General features: G+C 52.6%; 2 protein-coding genes across 5 annotated transcripts in view; one reads left to right on the top strand and one right to left on the bottom strand.

The window, feature by feature from the left end:
- The first annotated feature begins 7 nt into the window (after positions 1–7).
- Positions 8–1,970, top strand: PEBP1 (phosphatidylethanolamine binding protein 1). Its single transcript, XM_026037752.1, has 5 exons — positions 8–161; positions 233–342; positions 840–940; positions 1,448–1,667; positions 1,712–1,970. Exons 1-4 carry the CDS (start codon positions 27–29, stop codon positions 1,663–1,665), a joined length of 564 nt encoding a protein of 187 aa, XP_025893537.1. The 5' UTR covers positions 8–26; the 3' UTR covers positions 1,666–1,667; positions 1,712–1,970.
- A 1,562-nt stretch (positions 1,971–3,532) lies between these two features.
- The window catches only part of TAOK3 (TAO kinase 3), a 73,472-nt gene continuing 58,077 nt past the window's right edge, over positions 3,533–18,927 (bottom strand). For all 4 annotated transcript variants that reach the window (XM_026037561.1, XM_026037559.1, XM_026037560.1 and 1 more), the window contains 8 exons: positions 16,324–16,458; positions 9,788–10,024; positions 9,137–9,265; positions 7,961–8,164; positions 6,407–6,646; positions 5,436–5,648; positions 4,889–5,071; positions 3,533–4,724 (listed from right to left, as the gene is read on the bottom strand). In XM_026037561.1, coding sequence (XP_025893346.1) covers positions 4,563–4,724; positions 4,889–5,071; positions 5,436–5,648; positions 6,407–6,646; positions 7,961–8,164; positions 9,137–9,265; positions 9,788–10,024; positions 16,324–16,458 — 1,503 coding nt within the window. In that variant the 3' untranslated portion in view covers positions 3,533–4,562. The remainder of the gene's footprint in view (positions 4,725–4,888; positions 5,072–5,435; positions 5,649–6,406; positions 6,647–7,960; positions 8,165–9,136; positions 9,266–9,787; positions 10,025–16,323; positions 16,459–18,927) is intronic.

An 18,927-nucleotide genomic window follows, 5' to 3' on the forward strand; every position in this document is an offset into this window, starting at 1 on the left:
GCGCAGCGCGGCGCAGAGCGGCCGCCATGCCGGTGGAGCTGGCGCTGTGGGGCGGCCCGCTGGCCCTCACCGAGGTGGAGGAGCGGCCCGCGCGGCCGCTGCGCGTCAAGTACGGGCCCTTGGAGATCGACGAGCTGGGCAAGGTGCTCACGCCCACGCAGGTGAGCGCGGCGCGCGGGAGCGCGGCGGGAGCGCGGCGCGGCCTGGCCCTGCTCACGCCGTCGGCCCTCAGGTGCAGCACCGGCCCACGAGCATCGAGTGGGAGGGCTGCGACCCGCAGAAGCTCTACACGCTGGTGCTCACGGACCCCGATGCCCCCAGTCGGAAGGACCCCAAGTTCAGGTAAGGGGGGAGCTGCGCGCCCGGGCCGCCCCGTGCCCGCCGCAGGGAAGCTGCTCTGCCCGGCTGGGCAGCTCGGGGCGCCCGGGCGGTCCCGCAGCCCTGCTCGAGGCCGGGCCGGGCGCTGGGATCTGCCTTTGCCCCCGCTGTTGGGAGCCACTGCAGCTAGCGCGGAGCGTGTGGTGGAGCTGGAGCCGTGTGCCAGGAGCGGAGGCCTGGAGAGTTCACCTTGCGCGGGCAGCCTTGGAAATGCGCCCGCTGCCAGGTCGTAGGAGCCAGCCTCTGGATTCTTGCTTTTGCAGAGCTGCCGAGTAGGGTGACAGCGCTGGCCGTGGCGGCTGTGCATCCTGGCGCAGAGCGCGCAGGGGAGGCAGTGCCTCCCGCGCGAGCTGCAGTTCTGCACAGGGAGGCGTGTGGGAAGCGGCGGCCGAGCGCGCGGAGGCGCCTTGGCAAAGAGGGGACCTGCTGCAGTCTCACGGGGTGCTGCTCTTCCCTTCCAGGGAATGGCATCACTTCCTGGTGACCAACATGAAAGGCAACGACGTGGGGAGTGGGAAGGTGCTGTCCGATTACGTGGGCTCCGGGCCTCCCAAAGGAACAGGTCAGTGCCGGGAGCTGCCGCGCTCGTGCCCTGAGCGCATCGGTGCTGCGAATGATGGAGCAGTGCGAGAGGGGCAGGGTGCAGCCCTGCAGAAACCGGCTGCGGGTACAAGCTGCCCGTGTGGCTCTGCAGAGCGGGGTGGTCCCCCGGCCAGCGCTGGAGTGTCACAGCCGTCCCCGTGGCCACCGCTGTGCCGCCTGGGGGGTGGGGAGCCCTAGTTCTGGCCGTGACACAAATCAAACATTTCCAGACCGTCTTCTGTCAGCTCCTTTAGTTAACTCGCACTTAGGCATCTTATCCTGGAGAATGACAGTAGCAGCTCCTAGTGCTTCTCAGGTAGGTGCCATCTTCTGTCCCCCTGAGCTAGGGGAGCCACTTCACAACTAGCATTAACCCCTGGAATACGTGATCCTGGAAGAGCCACGCGGTGGGGGCAGCGGGAGCGGGTGCTGTGCAGGCCTGAGACCCCGCTGAGGAGCGACGCCCGGCCCCCCTCTCGTCCCGCAGGGCTGCACCGCTACGTGTGGCTGGTGTACGAGCAGCCCAAGCAGCTGACGTGCGACGAGCCCATCCTGTCCAATCGCTCTGGCGACAAGCGCGGCAAGTTCAAGGTGGCCGCGTTCCGCAGCAAGTACGGCCTGGGGGCGCCCGTGGCCGGCACTTGCTACCAGGCCGAGTGGGATGACTACGTGCCGAAGCTCTACGAGCAGCTCTCGGGCAAGTAGGGAGAGGGGAGGCTGCAGGAGCCCCCCCCAATCCGTCCCCCTTCCCCTAAGCACTGTGTGATGTCCCCGTTCCCCTGGGAGGGGGTTGGTCAAAGCACTTCTTTAATTTTGTTTGATTAGTGACTTGTACCAGCTGCTCCCAAACTGACCACTAGAACCGTAACCTGAACCACAGCCCTGTCGCTGGCGTGATTTAAATCCGTTTCCCTGTGACTGTGGCTTGGACTTGTGCTGTGCTTCAGCTCACACCCGTAGCTAGAGGCTAGAACAAGCTGCTGAAAAGCTGCCCCTTTAGCGGCCACCCCTTCCCGACTGCCTTGGGTTTAAGGAAAATTGGAGCCTTTGGGAATTACAGTTTGGGCCACGGTATCGGTATGTTGCAGCAGGGGTGGGCGCTGGGGTCGTGCTGTCTGGGTTGAGTCCCACCTTTCAGGACGTGGGAGTCGTGCTGGCCTTGGGAAAGCTGCTTTTTTGTATTTTGCTTTGTTTTCCTCTTCATTATTTCCACTAAAACAACGCTGGAATAATTGGTCGCGTTAGGTGAGGAAGCTGATTTAAAGAGCTGTGTTCTGCTCCGTGTCAACTCTCAAAGCGGACAGTATTTTGTTCAAACGTTGTTGCCGTGCTGGTTACTCACAGTGCAATTAAAACCTTGCCCAGGTGGAGGTCTGTGGTTGTCTTCTTGGGGGGAGAGGGGAGTGCTGGGGCGCAGCTTGGAGCAGCCCCCGCTGTTGGTCCTCCTGGGGGACCGGCGCGAGGACTGGAGCCCTTGGGGAGCCCCAACGTGCTGGCAACGGGGCCTGCGCTGCCTTTCAGTGAGAGGCTGGGCCGAGAATGAGCCGGGCTTCACCAACATCACACCTGCTTTGAGCTCAGTTCCTGGGGAATGGGAGAAGGCACCAGGCCAGGGCTGAGCCTCCCTCCTTGAAAGACACTTCCCCAAAAATGCTCCTAGCAGCTCCCGCACCCTGGGGCTGTCCGCACCCGTAGTGGTGCGGCTGCTGGCTCAAACCTGAACCGTGCCCAAAGGGTGGCTTAGAGGCTACACAAACTCCTGCCAGCTCCAAGGAAGGAGCAGGGCGAGCAGGACAGGGCCAGCAGGGACCACGGGGCCATTAAACACCAGCCTAAGCCCAGCAGAAACTCATTCCGTCTTTAAAAATTAAGACAGGACATTGCTTTTTCCAGGCTGTTTGTGAAGCCCCAGTCTCATTTATCACAGGGCAACTTATGCCCTGAAAACCCTCCTGTCACCTGCTCCCGGCTTCCCCCTTCCCAGCAGCTCCAGGGGCAGCCTCTGCTCCCTGCTCCACCCCGTGTTTCTGGGAGCTGCGGGGAAGCAGCTTGGGCTGCTAGGGGATCCTCTCGCCCCATCTGCCTTCTTGGGGTGCTGATAAAACCAGCGCCCTTAGAAGAACCTTCCCAGCAGGTAGAGGCAGCTTGGCCCGGGCTCAGGCTGCAAGAGGGGCAGGAAAGCACCAAAACCACCAGCAAAACACCCCAAAAACTGCCCCAGCAAAAGCCCGTCCCCACCTACCGCCACCTCGGGAAGAGCAGGACAGGCCCCAATGAGACAGCGAGGCAGTGTGAGGAACACTTTTATTTACAAATATAATTAAAAGCTCTGACAGTTATTCATGCTCTTCCTTTGAACCTGAAAAATGTTTTTGTTGGTTTTTTTTTCATTTTTTTAAAGTGCATGCAAAAGAAGTAAAGCCTTTTTTTAATCTTTTTTATTGTAAGAAAATACACAGTTTGAAAGTGTGAATAATGCGGTATTTATGACCAAGATCATGGGGTTGGGGGTAGACTTGGGGGAGGAACAAAAGAAAAAAAAGGAAAAAAGAAAAAAAAAGAAAAAAAAAAAAAGAAAGGGAGGGGGATGATCCGACAGACAGTGCTGAACTCCAGATACTGAACCGGAAAGTGGGTGGGAGGGCTGGGACCAGGAGGGAAGCAAGGGGGGAAAGAAGTAAAAAAATTTTTGATCAGAGAAACAGTTAAAATACAATATGAAAATAAGTAAAAGCTCTCCTTAAATTCCTTCTATACACAAAATACACGATTTGACAAAGCCCAATTTGTGCTACTGGGATCCTGTGGGCTCATTTAAGTGTATTCACATTCTCTGCGACAGCAGAAAATGATTATGATACAATCAAGAATATGCCGAAGAGCGAGGTCTAATCCCCGCCTCGCCTGGCATGGTTCTTCTAAAAATCACCAGATCTTTGCCCCGTCCCACCCCACCCCCAAAAAAGTAATAATATGTCACCACTGATATGTACATCACGATTAAGTTTTTCTGTAAAATGTATCAAATTTTTTAATCTTTAATAAAATTTTTATTATTTAATTATTCCTGATGAATAAATACCAAAAAAATAAAAATAAAATAAAATTATGCAGCAGCTAGTTAAGGTAAGGCTGCGGATTTAGTCTCTCTCCCCCTGGGTTTGTAGATATCAACCAATTATTTTTTTTGCTTGTACTTCCATTGATTGGTGGTAAAATGAGTGATTGCTCAAAAGCAACATACATCCACTTTTTTTGTATTTTTTTGTTTTTTTTTTCTCCATTAAAACTGTCTCCAAAGTTTTCACTGAAACATTTTTTTTAATCATTGCACAGAGACATCAATACTGTGACATACTATGAAAAAGACCGCCAGGAGCTGCCCACCACTGGGACTCGACACAGGGGGGAAAGGGGGCCCCTGATGGAATAAGAATATACAGGCACTAGTCCGACACGATGTCAGTAAGAGAGACAGAAAGAGAGAGAGCTCGCCCGGTACCGTGGGGAATGTTGCTTTTGCAGGTTTTATACCATTACTTTGCTTTTCTGTTGGTGTTGTGTTACTTTTTTTTTTTTTTTAATGGCAAAGAAATTTAATCTCATCTACAGTCCTCCTTGGGATATTCTAACGTGACCAAATTCCCAAAGCCCATCCGCATGCTTTCCATGTCAAAGGTTTCGATCTCCCGCTCCTGCCTCTCCAACAGGAACTTGATCCTCTCGCTGCGCTCCTTCTGCAGGGCCGCGAGCTCCTCCTCGATCTGAAAGAAGCAGAGCGGGCAGCGCCGCGGCGTTACCGAAACCGCCCCGGGTGGCCAGGGCCCCGCCAGCTCCGGGGGCCCCATTCCACGAGCGACCCAAGCAGGCCCTGGAAACGGCGGCGTGCCAGGCGAGACGGCCGCCCCCGCCGTCACCCCAGCCCTACCTTCTGCTCAAGATGTGCTCTGCGCAGTGACACCCGTTGCTCCAACTTCTGGAGCTCCCTTTCGTGCTGTGCTTCTGTCTGCATCTTAATTTTGCTCTGATACGCGTTGAGCAGCTCCATCTCCTGCTGGAGTTGCAGTCTCAGGGCTTGGCATTCTGCTTCTTGGGCCTCATCCAGCCGTAGCTGTAAGATCACCGGGGGGGAAAACAAACAAACAAAACCCATTTAGGCCTCTGCTAGTGGCTGCTCCGATGCCAGCAACACGCTGCTCTTTCCTCCCCAGAGCAGGGAGGCTGCACCTTGCGTGGCCCAAACCGCGGCCCTGGTGCTTGCTGCACAAGGGAACAGTGGGGAGGGTTTTATAAAGCCCCGCTGCAACCACTCACACCCAGAGGCAGGAGCCTCGCCGAAGATCCGAATCTACAACCTCAATGTGCGAGGGAGAGGGTGTCTGTTTTACCACACGCTTGCTACAAAACGGGAGAGTGGTGTCTAAGGCAGCAGCTTAAAATGCTCCCAACAAGCGCACGGGCAGCGCCGCACTCACCGCTTGCGAGGCCATCATCTCATTGATGCTCTGCTCGTACTGCTCCGCGAGGATGGCGAGCTTCCTCGTCTGCTCATCCTTCAGACTCTTCAGTATCGTCTTGTGCTCACTCTTTGGAGTTACTTCCAGCTGGTGATTCTTCAGTGCTTTGTACTGCTTCGTTTGCACTTTGCACGTGTCCTGGAACTGCTTTTTGATCTGCATTTCCATAGCCTGCCGAGGAAGGAGCCGCATGAAGGGCACGAGGAGCTTTGGGAGGCGACAGAATCAGCGGGGAGAACAGCCCCTTCCCAAGCTCTGCACTGTGTGCTGCCCCGTGCCCGGGCGCTGCTGCTCCCTTTGTGCCCGCGGCCTCGGGGGCTCCGGGCATTTCCATTTCCATCTAACGCGCATCCCCCAGGGCATTTCCATCTTCCCCCACTACTTCCTGCTACTCCCCTACCAGAGGGCTCTTGCTTTCCAAAGCCCCCCCTTTTCCTGCCCCACAAATGCCCCCATACACTGTGTGGAGACTGAATCTGAGAACTGTTCTGCGTGCAAAGAAGCAAAAAAGGAGCAGGCTCCTGTGGCTCTCCAGAGGAGGAACACAGGTCTCCAGGAGCAGCTCACGGGCTTTAATTAACCAGTAGCTGAACTGGGAGGCTGAAGCACAGGGCTCAGCACACCCACGTTTGCTCCTTTTGTTCATTTTGAAAGCAAGGAAGCATCACCCAGCCCCTTCGCATACCGACAGGCTGAGATGAGCAGCACCCTCAAGAAAGCAGAGCTCCCCAGAAGCCAATTCTGTCACACTTAGCTAAACACTCATCTATTGGTAGCCAGCAGGCCGAGTAATGTGGCACTTAAAAATACTCAGCGAGCTCGTTTGGTGTCTGAGATCCACATACAGAGACACCAGGAAAGCACACGGAGGTGCTGGGGAGGGGGTTCTGTGTCCGGACACTGCACGGGGGGAACAGAGCTTCGGGCACCTTCAGGTTCTTTGGTTGCTGCCGGAGCTCCATGAAATGCTTCCTGTGCAGCTCCCGCTCTCGCCGCTTGTTGTACTCCAGCTGGTTCTCCAGCTCGGTCTGGTGCTGCAGCCGGATGAGGTCCATGCGCAGCTTCTGCAGCGTGTGCAGCTGCCGGTACTCCAGCTCGCGCGTGGACTCGTCGTGCCGGATCAGCATGGCGTGCTCCATCTCCTTCTGCGTCCGCTTCTTGTTCAGCTCCTGCGCGGGCGACAGCGAAGCACTAGAGAGCAGCTGGGCCGCGGGGCGCCGGGCCGGGCGCGCGCCGCGCTCAGGCACTCGTCCACCCCCAGCCCCGCAGCGCCTCGGCTGGGCGCCCAACCAGCAGGATGGACTTTCACCTGTTCTAACTCGCCCCTTGGCCCCTGCTGCTCTGGTGCTGGGAGCTGCAGCGGCCCCTCGACACGAGTTAACGTGGTCAAAGCCAAGGGGCTCAGCTCCGACCCGCGGCGCTGAGAGGACCCTCGGTAGCAATTCCGGGCCCTCCAGCTGCAGCAGGTTGGGCAAAGCAAGGAAGCCTTCCAGGTGCCACGCTGGTTTTGCACGTGCGTGCAAGAAATGCTTCAGCTGGGAGCCTGCAGCCTGGGGAAACATCCCCCACGTTGCAAAGCCCCAAAAGGGGAGAATCTCTGATTCTTCCACTGATTTCTGTTAATATTCCTGATCCAGTGGATTTAAACTAAGTAGTTATTTTAGGGAATTTTAATGACATGTGCATCATTCTGAAAATTAAGTCTCTTAAGAGAGGCTAAATGAAGGAGCTCAAGGAAAGAAGATGGGTTTCCTGCTTAAAACACACTCAAATACCATGCTGGAGACCTGAGATCTGCTCTCATCCCTACCCCAGAACTTGTTTGCACTGACAAGGGTGCCCAAATCTGAGCTTTCAGTCATTCATTTTCAGGGTGTGCAAGCTGAGATCTTTGCTTGTGATCTGCAAAGCAACGGAGCAGCCCTGGGCACCTCTAGAGCCCATGCTGGGCTTTAAGTAGGGCCCAAAGGCGACATCCGACTACTCGAAGGTGAGCAGAAAGCAAACACCTAAGAGGATTTTGGTATAAAATTTTGAGTCCCTTCAGGGGGAAGGCCTCAGTCCTGTAGGGGGAGGCCTCTTCTGCCCAATATTTGTCCCGTGTGAGGGTGTTTTAGGCACCGGGTTGAGCTGCTCCCCCGATGCCCTCTCAGGTGTCCCCCAGCGTCACGAGCACCCACGTGGGCCAGCACCCAGCCCCACGCTGCAGGCTCCCCTGCAGCCCCAGGGCCGGCGGGCTCGGGTGCATCCAAGGCCCACATCTTGTCTTGTCTGGAAGCTAATTATGCCACTCTCATCAATGAAAGTCACCACCTACCAACTACATTTCCAGATGGAGTATTAGCGCCCAAAACACGGTCCCTACATTTTCCTCAGTTCGGATTAGCAACGGAAAACATGAAGACCTAGCGTCACATGTCTCATAGACACAAAGCTAAAGCCATTAAAGAAACGCTAGGCAGAGGAATTGAAGGGTGCCGTACTTCCCGTATGTTCTGCTGCTCCATCTCGTGCCTCTTGATCATCGTTCTTCTCTTGAAGGAACGGCAGTTTTTGTCGTAGTAGAGTCTCTGCTGGCTGAGAAGATGGGCCTCCTCTTCAGCCTGCGTGTGCTGCAGGTTCTCTTTGTGTTTGGATATTCTTTCCTGCTTCTCTTTCTTGGGCGTGCTGTGGTCCTCATTCATTTCCTGTGTGCAGGCACAGCCAAGAAAACACGACTTTCCTTAGGATCACGGAAACACTGGACTCTCAGGACCTTCCTGTCACTGACTGACTACTCCTCTGCTATTTAATTCATGGAAGCAGGACACCAAAAACCCGACTGCAGCCACAGCTACCAACAGAACCAGACTGTCACCTGCCTGCGCTCAGCTCTACTGTTTTTAGAGCTGTATTATTACAAGGAGAGGGAAAAATGGAAAGAAAACCAAAACCACCTCAAGGACTAAACAGTCCCACAAAGAAAAGAGTGAAACATCACTGCAGGGGAGGTGCTGGTGGCCCAGGAAAGTGAAGGGGTCGAAAGCCTCATCTCACTTCCCAGCTCTCCATCTGTTTTACAAAGCCTTCCAGCTTGGATTCCAGCTCTCTTTATTCCAATAGGATCTAAATATAAGCTCAATTCTCTACTGAACCACAAGTGTAACAGGGCTCCTTGCTTTCCTTTTTCTCCCTTTTACATTCTTAACAGCAAACGATTTTGGAGCTCAGCTGGGGACACTGTCCTCAAGTAACACAATTTGCAATGGATTAGCTATGTACTTCATTACTCATTTCTTTATTCTAATTTGTATAAGTGATCACAAGGCTTTTAGCCAAGTGACATCTACATGGCTGCTGTGGTTCCTCAAGGCTTGAGGGGAAAAGAGGGTAAGGAAAAGAGGAAGAGTTCTCTGCAACTCCCCTGTACCTCATCACTCGCAGTTTCAAAGATCCTGCTCTGCAGAGAGCCACGCAGGCCTCTCTAGCAGCCCCACAGATTGTTCTAGAAATGTTGCCAGATGCTCCTAGTACCTGAAAGGTAATTGCTGGGAACCTAAATTTGCTTCCAAGTATGACAGTATCCCTTAAAACCCTGGGCTGGCCCAGATTTATCAAAAGGAAAGTCCAGTTCACGCTCATTCCACACCCCTTCAACCCTGGAAATAACAGTTTCTTGCCTCTTTAATCTTTTCCTTGCAAAGCTTGTATTGTTTCTTCTGACTTTCTAAAAAGGTCGCCAGGTCTTTCTTTTGCTGAGCCAAAATCTGCTGCTGGAATTTCTTTTCATCTGCTGCAGCTGCCTTTGCCTGTAAGGCACAGAGAGGGAGAGAGAAAGAGGGTGAGGGAGCAGGCACCAAACGCATCACAAAAACCAAGGACCAGATGTGCAGCTTGAGCCTGGGCCACAGAAAGCCACCAGTATTCAGCTGCGTGAAACCGACTTGTAAACACACAAACAATAAACCATAACGCCTGCAGACATACATGAATTTCCTTATGCATTCTGTATCTCCAGCAAAATAACCCCAGAGGGTAAAAAACACCACCGAGTTAACACGTGGACTAACATGAGGATTTTTAGAAAGACTGAATAACCCAGACGGAGCCGTTACTGTCCCGCGAGCTCCTTCACACAGCTATGAGAAACTGAGCTCTCCATGAAGTCAATCTTTCTGCCACTAACTACGTTTCTGGTCCCTGGCAATGGAGTGTCATCCTCTGGAAGGGTTTTAGGAGCCTCATCCACAGCCTCTTCCCAGAGGCTGGCACAAGGCTCTCTCCTCCTCAATGTTCTGCTGCCCCTCCAAGGAGTCTGTATCCAAACCCACCTCTTTCTCCATCACAGCTACTTGCTTCTTGGCCAGCTTCTCCAGCTCGATGGACGAGTTGTTGGCATGTGTCTCCACCTCCTTCTGCAGCTTGAGGCGGTGCTCGTCCATCTCGGCCTTCAACTTGTTTTCCAGGGCGATCAGCTGCTTCTGGTGCTGGCGCCGCATCCGCTTATATCCTGACATCTGTTCCCGCAACTCGTTCTCCTGCTCATGCTCATGGATCTGTCTTGTAACCTGGGGTCAGGAAAAGGGGGAAAAACAATCTGCTATGTGGCCTTCACGCTCAGGCTCTCTCCTTATTAGCTGCTTACCTGTGAAGCAGGTTGTGCTCCGCTCTTCTCTTAGTAATGAATGTCCAGGGAATGTTGTTTCAGGCTCTCAGGCAGTGCCTTTGCTTAACACCACAAACTACACCATGAAGTTTCTCTTTTCTGGCACAGACAGCCAGATCTGATATTTGTACCCCATTTTCCAAGGATTTTATGCACATTTTCACAGCAGAAAAGGTCACATTATGAAGAAAAGCAGCGGCAGGTTACAAACTGCTCAAGGAAAGATCTACAGAGGTGGCTGCTGCACAACCTTCTTCAGACCCAGCACACAAATCCCAGGTGTGACAAGGGCCTAGCAACCAGCAGCCCCTCTAAGCAAAGGAAACGCACACCCAGACATCCTCCCCTTCCTTAGCAGCTCAGCATAGCCCTGATTCACTCCCTCTCTACCTGCTCCCTGCCAAGAGCTGCCTCCCTCCAAATTCCTTATTAAAATTCAGGAGATGGCAGCCCGATCCCATGTTTTCATCAATCTCTACACATTCTGCTAAAGAACCTCCCCAGTCTCTCATCTAGCTCATGAGACGAGAACAAACCATTTAAGCCATTTTCATTATTAAACTGCAAAATTTCCTATCAACTCTGCCTCACTCTGACCTTCTACTACAATCACAGCGGACACCCAGCTAAACTTGGGCTGCACACACGCATGGCACTCGCTTTCCAGCACGATTTTTTCCTGCCTTTTTCCTTTTTCAGCCTCTCACTTCTCTGGGTGGCTGCTCCCAAACCCCAGGCAGAGTTGGCTACTCAGCTTCTCTTCCAACGGATGCTGAAGGGTCGTTCCTGCTTATGCTTGACCCAACCTGCAGACACACAAGCCCATCTTGCAACGAAGAGGTTCCCAAGAGCAGTGCAGAGACACTCGCAGGAGCAAAAGCTAAAAAGTGCTCTGAAAATGGGAGCAAAAGAGAGGCGAGGAACTTTGTGCTGTGTACGGAGCGCTCTCGCCCACGGGAAGAGAGTTTCCCAGCCTCTGGAACTGAGCACTCCTAACCAAGGTGATCATATGGCTGAAGCAGATTATAAATCCCGCTCAGCTGAAACAAACTCACAAGTTCCACATGGATTTCCACGCTCCAAATGCATGTATGGGAAAGGAGGGAAAAAAGCCCATGCGGGTGTGCCAAGAATTTTAAGAGGAAAATGCAAATGGCAATGCTTCCATTTTGAAAGAGTAAGAAAGTGTCCAAATGTGAAATCATCTTTTTTAAGAACACAGTCCCAGGAACTCCACATATAAAGATCTGCTCATCACTTTTAAGATAGCCCTGGGAGCAAATAAGCTGCAGCCCTTCACATACATGGATGTGGACCTGGAGACCACAGCTCCAAGGAGGCCTTCTGCTTTCACACCTAACACGTATGAGGCAAAAAGCCATTTAGGGAAGATGACTGAAGCCTCACAAACCAGTAATTCTTCTTGTACCCAAAGTAGCTGCCGCTTTCCTGTGGTTTGCAAGATATGGACACCGCAGAAGTCAGGAGGAAAAAAGGAATGTTTCATTCCCGAAGATGAAAAGCAGAACAGGAGGCTGGGAGGACCTTCGGTTGGTTTAAATGTCTGCACCCAGGCTGGTGCTAAAGGCCACCACACCACTCCTCAGAAGGCTGGTTTTGAGGAAACTCTCCACAACGGTGATTTCGGCCAAGGCTCGGAGGAAACTGAACTTCAAATAGTCACCGAGTGTGACCAGATCCTACTGAGATAGCAGAGAAGTGCTTCAGAGCAGCCATGTCAATACAGTTAAGTGAATGAATAGTCGTGGTTTGAGAGAAGCAGCCCTCAATGGCTGAATGGCTTTAGTGACAGCTGTAAGGAGAGAATTTGGGAAAGCTGCAGTCCCTCCTTTCTGTTGTTCTTGGACAAAAGCACTTTGAACTTCGCCAACTTCTTCACAAGCATAATCCCATAAATTATAAAGGAAAAACGTTGACAACTGAAGTGCTCCCTGCAGAACACTGTCCAGAAAAATGCCAGGATCCTTAGAACAGAAACGCCGCCGTTTCTTGGAACTCTATTTGAAGAGCATAATAATCAATCAGGTCATCAGCAGAGCCCCAAGTCTGTATAAAACAGAACAGCTTTCATTAAGGTAGGACATTTTCTCAGTTCCTTACCTCCCTGCGTCTTTGGCGTGCACAGAACCGAGACAGACAGATGCCTTTCCCAACCTACTCTCACAAGCAGTTCACTTGTCATCTAAAATCCAAGCTACTCTCTTTTTTTTCCCCCCCTTCAAAATTTTAGCTTTACATAAGGAACTGGCCTTCCAATTCCTCCTTTAGTACTGGCAGTTCTTCACACTTCCTCCTTCCACACTGCTCAACCAAGACACCAAACCCTCTCCTCAAGGACAGCTCTTCTCCCCTCTCAGTGACCAAATGAAAGACAGAGGCAGATATTGAGCAAGACATTGGCCTCTCACAATGATAAAAGAACTTTGAGACAAGAAAGAACAAATTCAGTATTTTTGGAGGGAAGATCTACACAGGCAGCAGCCAGGTAAGTCCCTTAAGATAAAATCCACCATGGGGAACACAGGGCCATTGTTTCAGCAGAAGAGGATGCAGGGGGACATGTCCATGTGCCACGTTTTGGACCCAGGCTGGTCTGGTGTTATTTTAATGACCACCGCTGCAGCAGGTTGCTCGCACCTACTCAGACAGTTGGTTTCCACAGACCTGGGGGTAGATGACCCTCTTCTTTTGCTGGCATCTGGACTCGAAAGAGAAAGCCAAGGCCTTTGATGGAATCCACGCTACATACTGTCTCTCAAGTTTTAAATACTAGATCATTTCACCTGAAAACTGTAGAAACAGCCATCAAGAAAGTGAATGAAGCAGTGGAGTCTTTACAGATCGGATGAAAATAGAGTCAGAAACAGACCCGTACAAATTAAAAAAAAATAAAAAAGACTTTTCATAGGAAAAATATTTATAGGTACCATTTTCTTGGGATGCAGAACCTTTAGCTTTCTTTCAAAATGCAGCTTTCCCAGCTTCAGGGCTTACATTTCTAGTTTTAACTTTCAATTTATGGACCATTGCTACTCTGCAAAATAATATGGAAATTCAGCAGGCATTTGATCTTCTTTGCAGGCACTAAATTTCATTGCAACAAATGTTTTCTCAGTAGCACTACTGAGAGTGACAGCTATTTTTGCCAAAAGTGCTATAAAAAGAGAAGTTGGGGGTAGGCCATGCAGCGTCCAAAGAGGAAGGTGGTTCAGGGAGGTGCTTTGGCAGAGCAACAGGGCAGGAGAATCACACTTAACATCACGAGGACAGCTAGAGCTTAGGGTTGTCTAACGCAGTTCTTCTGTGAGCCCTACATCTACTGAAACTATTTGAGTTTATTCTTGGAAAGGGACCAGTCTTCAAGTTGAGCCTGCTTTTAGAAACAGCCGTCCTTCATGAGGCTGCAACACCCTGATCTAGGACTGAACAATGAGGACTTGAGGGCTCAGGGTGAGACCCGGTCCCCAAAACCGAGGCCACAGACGGCCACGAAGCCCCGCGACAGCCCCAGAGCTCAGCGCTCCCGCCCCGAAACGTCGCCCTTCCTTCGCTCTGGAGGGGCTCAGCAGAGCTTTACACCCATACGTGTCCTTCCAGGTACTGATTTGGTGTCAGAACTCCCATTTTCTGGTGCCTCTCTCCACCGCGTGACCCTTCTGTGCCTCAAAGACAGCACCCAAGTGCTTAGAGACCATGGCCAGTGTAAGGGGCAGAGCATGTCGGATCCCGTGGGACCTCAAGACTCTTGAGATGCTGCTTGAAAGACAGAGTGTAAATTAACACGGAGAGATGAAGACAGACCCACTGGAACCTGAACTGCTAGTTCTGCACTACAGATTTTGGCCATGCCAGGTCCTATCCCCCTGTACCGGCTGCATAACCTTTCCTTCCCCATGGATAACGCAGCAGGGGAGAAGGGGACAGGCACAATGGAGGTTTTGCTGAGGCCAAAGCAGGAGCAGCAGCCACCACCACCAGCCAGTGACACCCGCCAGGCACAGAGAGGCAATCAAATACAGCGTGGAAAACACTGCTCTATGGAACAGTTTAAGTTAGAATTTCTGCACCTCCATTTTGGCACATGCAGAAGTTAATGAAAGATTACTAAGGGGAAAAGCCCGTCACACAATTAACAGACATGAAATGCAATACTTCTGTTATTCTGTTCACTGTTAACAGTGAAATGAACCCTCTTGTCTTAAAACTCAAGCACAGAGTAACATCTCCTGTAATACCAAGGTGGGGAGGTTCTCCCTGTGCGGGAAGTTCTCCCTGTATGAGGATGGCAAGAAAGCTTTTACATGGCACATACTACCAGTGCTTCCCCAAGGAAAGGCCTGCTGGCTGGAGCAGTGAGGTAACATGTGGGAATTCTCACCTTCCCCAGGGATACGGGGCTGTGCACGTACTGCTGCACTGGCGTGAACTCCGAGCCTTCTGGCAGGAGCCCAGACGTGCCTCATAGCGGAGCACTTCCACAAAAAAGCTGAAGGAGAGAAGTTCTCCAGAAAGCCTAATTTCTTTCTCACCTAGTACTCACTTCATTATAGCCATTTGCTCCCTAAGGAAGGGATTTAGCAAATGCAAGCGACCAAAGCAGCAGGGCAGGCACAAGCCCAGCCTGCAGGATGCTGCTGTGGGACTGAGGAGTGACCTTGGCACATTAGGTATCTCCTCCAGGGCTTAGAGGTCTGGGAGGACCTCACTGTCCATATCCTCATAGCCATATCTTTTAAACGCTCTCAAGGGGGCCTCACCGTGAGAGAGCCTGAAGCCACTCAGAGAGCTCAGGAATGACATATTCCAAGAGGGATGGGAATTTTGGACTCTGCTGCTGAAGGCAGGGCAGAAGATGCAGTACGTTTCCTCAAAGAGTGAAAAAAATACAACAAATACAACAAATAGGCACCTCTCATAGGCACCTATCAATGAAACACATACACATTTAGAGCATGGGGCTCGAGTCATCTATCATTTCTGCCTCTAATTAATCAGAAAAAATTCCACCCTGCTTTTCCTCGTTGGCACCGCACGGGCACACGCTCGCATGCACACGCAAAGAAACGTGGCGGGGCAGAGGGTCCCTGCGAGCCAGGAGCGCCGCACAGAGTCCCTGCTGCTCCTGTTTCTAGGTCACACTTTGGATGGGGGGCGAGGGGGGAAGCAGGGGGCACGGGGGGAGCGGGGCCTGGCGGGCGACCGCACCAGGGCGATCCAGGAGTTCACCTGCAAAGCAGGGCAGCGCGGATGCTCTGCGCCCGTGTTGGCCCACGAGGTGCTGGGCGCACGGTCCCAGCGGCGGTGGCGGCCGCTCCGAGCACCGCGAAGGGGCCCCGGTGTCCGGGGGGGTGGCGGCCGCGCCGCCGCGCTGTCGCCCGGGCCCGATGATGTCATTACAGCCACCGAGCAGCGGCTACTCGGGCTCCGTGCCCGCCCACGTGACCCCCGCGCCGTGGGGCCGGGACGGGCCCCCTGTTTGGGGGCAGCCGCCCCATCCGTGCGGGGTCGGGGGGTGGCTGGGTGCGCGGGGAGGCGGCGGCCGCGCGCCCGGCACACACCCCTTTCGCTACTACAAAGGCGGCTCCGCGAGCGCGTTTGCAGTAGTAGCAACGCGCGGGGACCTCCCTGCTCCCCCCTAAATCTTTTTGTGCCCCTGGTCCCCCCTGCCCGCGGCCGGAGCGGCCCCCGGCACCGCATGAATGAATGAAAGGATGAATGGAGGGGTGGCAAAGAGTCAGCGCGCCGGCCAGCAGCCTTATTGTTTCCCAGAGCATCCGCATTTCCGTAGCACGGGAGCGGATTCCACACATGCACACGGAGACGTTTTATGCACATGCGGATAAAGATGCCTGGGGACATCAGCGGCCCTAACAAAAGCGGGGGGAAGGGAAGAGGGGGATAGGAGGGAAAAAAGAAAAAAAAAAACGGAGAGGATATCGCCCTCGCCCCCAAATGTGGGTTATTTGACATACCCTGGAAACACCCCCGATGGGAACCCACCGCTATCAAACGCATTCGGTATTTTACATTTCATGCGGCTAAAGCATCTCTCTGTGCAGTACCCGGTTGCTATGCCAACGATGAAATTAAGGGCGGGGGGGTGGAAAGGAGACATCCATGACCCCTTCCCGGACAGACAGACACACGGACGCGATGCGGGGTGGGGGGACGGCTGCTTACCAAAGACGCCGATTTGATCGTGGCAAAGCGCTCGCGGTTCCGGTAGTGGAGGGCCTGATTCTGCACTGACTGGGTAGGCCGCACCTCAGGCCTGCGATCCCTGTGGCCCACCTCATCCCTTATAAATGCATGATCCTGCAGAAATGGATAAAAACAAGGAGAAAGTCCAGCTGTGCTCGTTCCTGGCCGGCTGCCGCTCTCTCGCCCCTCTTTCTGCACAAGCGGCGCTGTTTGAAATGCATAGTTCAGCTCTCGGCTAGCCCCTGCAGCTCCCACGGTACGAAATGAATAAGCAACACATTGCAGCCGGCGGCTCGCAGCGTCAGCTGATCGCTAGCGGGACGCCCGCTCCAGCCCCTGCCTCCTTTTTATTTATTTATTTATTTTTCTTTCCCTCCTCCTCTCTCTCAAACCGCCGGTATTACATATGTGCCACAAAGCCAGCTGGGGAGCGCGGAGCGGCGCGGCCGGGCTCCTCAGAGAGGTCGGGCGCCGCGGCGCAGCGATCCCGCCGGCGAGGCGGGTGCCATGGCGAGGCGGGAGGGCGCCGGTGCCTTCTGTCACAGCAGCGGTGGCGGCGGCAGCATCGCGCCTCGCTCCCTGGCGGCGGGGCCGCTCGGCCGCTATCTGCCACGCAGGGCGGCGGGCGGCGCGGCCGCGGCCATGGCAGGCGGCCCAGGTGGGAAAGGCTCTGAGCACTCAGGGGTGCTGCTGCCCGGGCAGGATCCCGCTCCCTTCTAGCACTTTCTCTCCACGGTCCACAAAGGATTTTTTTTTAAAATCTCCTTTTCCCTTCCCTTCCCTCCTCTCCGTTAAAGCAACAGCTCCCAGGTTTGCGGTGCGCAGCGGTCACCCCCGGCAGCTGCCCCACTTCGTCCCCGCACACCCATGGACGTGCCCCAGTGCAAAGGCCACCAAGATGGTGTTAGTGAAACGGCCCCAAACCAGCACGTGATCCTGTGCCCTTTCTGGAGGCAAAGCGAAGGCAGCGGCCGCGACCCGAGGGCCGCACCATGAGGCAGGTAGCGCTGCCAACACGTGCCCAGGGTGGGAGGCCTGCAGGGTGCGGGCGCCCAGGCCATGCTGCCCTGCCCGGGCAGTCGCCCATGCGGCCAGGAGCCCAAAGGTGCCCCGATCCCCTCGACTCCCTCCCTGCGCCGCCATCCGCCGCTACCTGCGCCTCCTGCCCTGCTTCCACACAAGCTCAAGTGCTTCCCGTATGGTTTGCAGGAAAAAAGAATGCTGCAGAAATCCTGGTACAAAGAACCATAGCATAGGTTGATTTTAAAATGCTTTAAACCAGGTATTTTTTCCTCACACCCTTTGTTTTGGGCCTCCATGTTCCTGCCTTTTCCTTGCCTTTGCAGGTGGATTCTTGGGAGGTAAATGCCATCCTGATGCTGTTTTATGGGGCTTCCATTGCTCCGGGGTGCCCAAAAAGCCCACAGAAGAATGCAACTGCCCATCAAGAAAGCAAATTAATTGCCTTGTGGTTTTCAAATTGAGGTGGGCAACACAGGGAAAAATCCCTTTGCAACTAAGCAAACTAGAGGACCAGGACAAGTCTGCCACCCATTTCAAGTGGACAAAAACCTCAGTGATTTTCCTCAGCGCCCCTGAGTCTGGGATCCGGGCTGCCGACAGACAGGCAGCTGTTATCAAGTCTCAAACGTGCCTGTAAAAACTAACATATTTTTCCAGAAAATCTGCCAGGCTACCAGAAATAAATGGTCTGATAACTCTCCATGTCAAGGGCAAGCAAGCTACTTTACCATGAAGACTGCTAGTGAACTAACAACTATAACAGAAATAAACCCAAGGGTCCTGTTTTACCCAAGTTCCTCAGATAACATCACTAACACCTCCTGAGACAATGTCCATCTACAAACTCAGAAAAACAATCCCAAAAGTATTTCTGCCCTTTTGGTCCATTTCTCTTCCCCAAAGAGAACTAGTGCTACTAGACACTGCAAAACCAGCTGTTTACAGATGTGGGCCCAATCAGGAAATTTAGTTTCAAACTTTTAGATCTGCGCTTCCAGGAAGGAAAGATGTGAAACCGACATCTCTGGGTGGTCAAGAAGTAAGATTTGGTCTTTGTATCTAAAGCACTCCTGAATTCCATGAAGTTTGGACCAGGGTTATCTCTCAGACCTAAATCTGCACTTAAAATTTTATGCTGTTTTTAAAGTAATGTATTTTCTATACATTTTTCTTTTTCCATCTATTTTCTGTCTTTACAGTAAAGATGTGACTTATGAACACAACTTTAGGCAGGTTCAGATTTCAGTTCATGTTAAGGCTTTAAAATACCTTTATTAAAGGTCAATAATCTGGTATCTTAAATTTCCCACTAAGGGAGGCATTTGGTCTTCTGACTGTATTATCTTCTACACAATCTGCTTTCATGTTAAACACATAGAAAAAAAGTATCTGGCATTATTATCAATGAAAATTTTGCTTCAAAACTTAGTGACAGCAAAATTGGGTGGCAAGATGCACAAACTGCATTTGCTATTTACTTTTTATTTTTTTTTTTTTAAATATTTTTAACACCAGAGGATTCACTAGCTGAAAAAGACCAATCTTGTAGACACATCAGAA

The sequence above is a fragment of the Nothoprocta perdicaria genome, unplaced genomic scaffold (genome assembly GCF_003342845.1).
Source record: "Nothoprocta perdicaria isolate Ctin4 unplaced genomic scaffold, notPer1 scaffold_2, whole genome shotgun sequence".
NCBI classification, from domain to species: domain Eukaryota; kingdom Metazoa; phylum Chordata; class Aves; order Tinamiformes; family Tinamidae; genus Nothoprocta; species Nothoprocta perdicaria.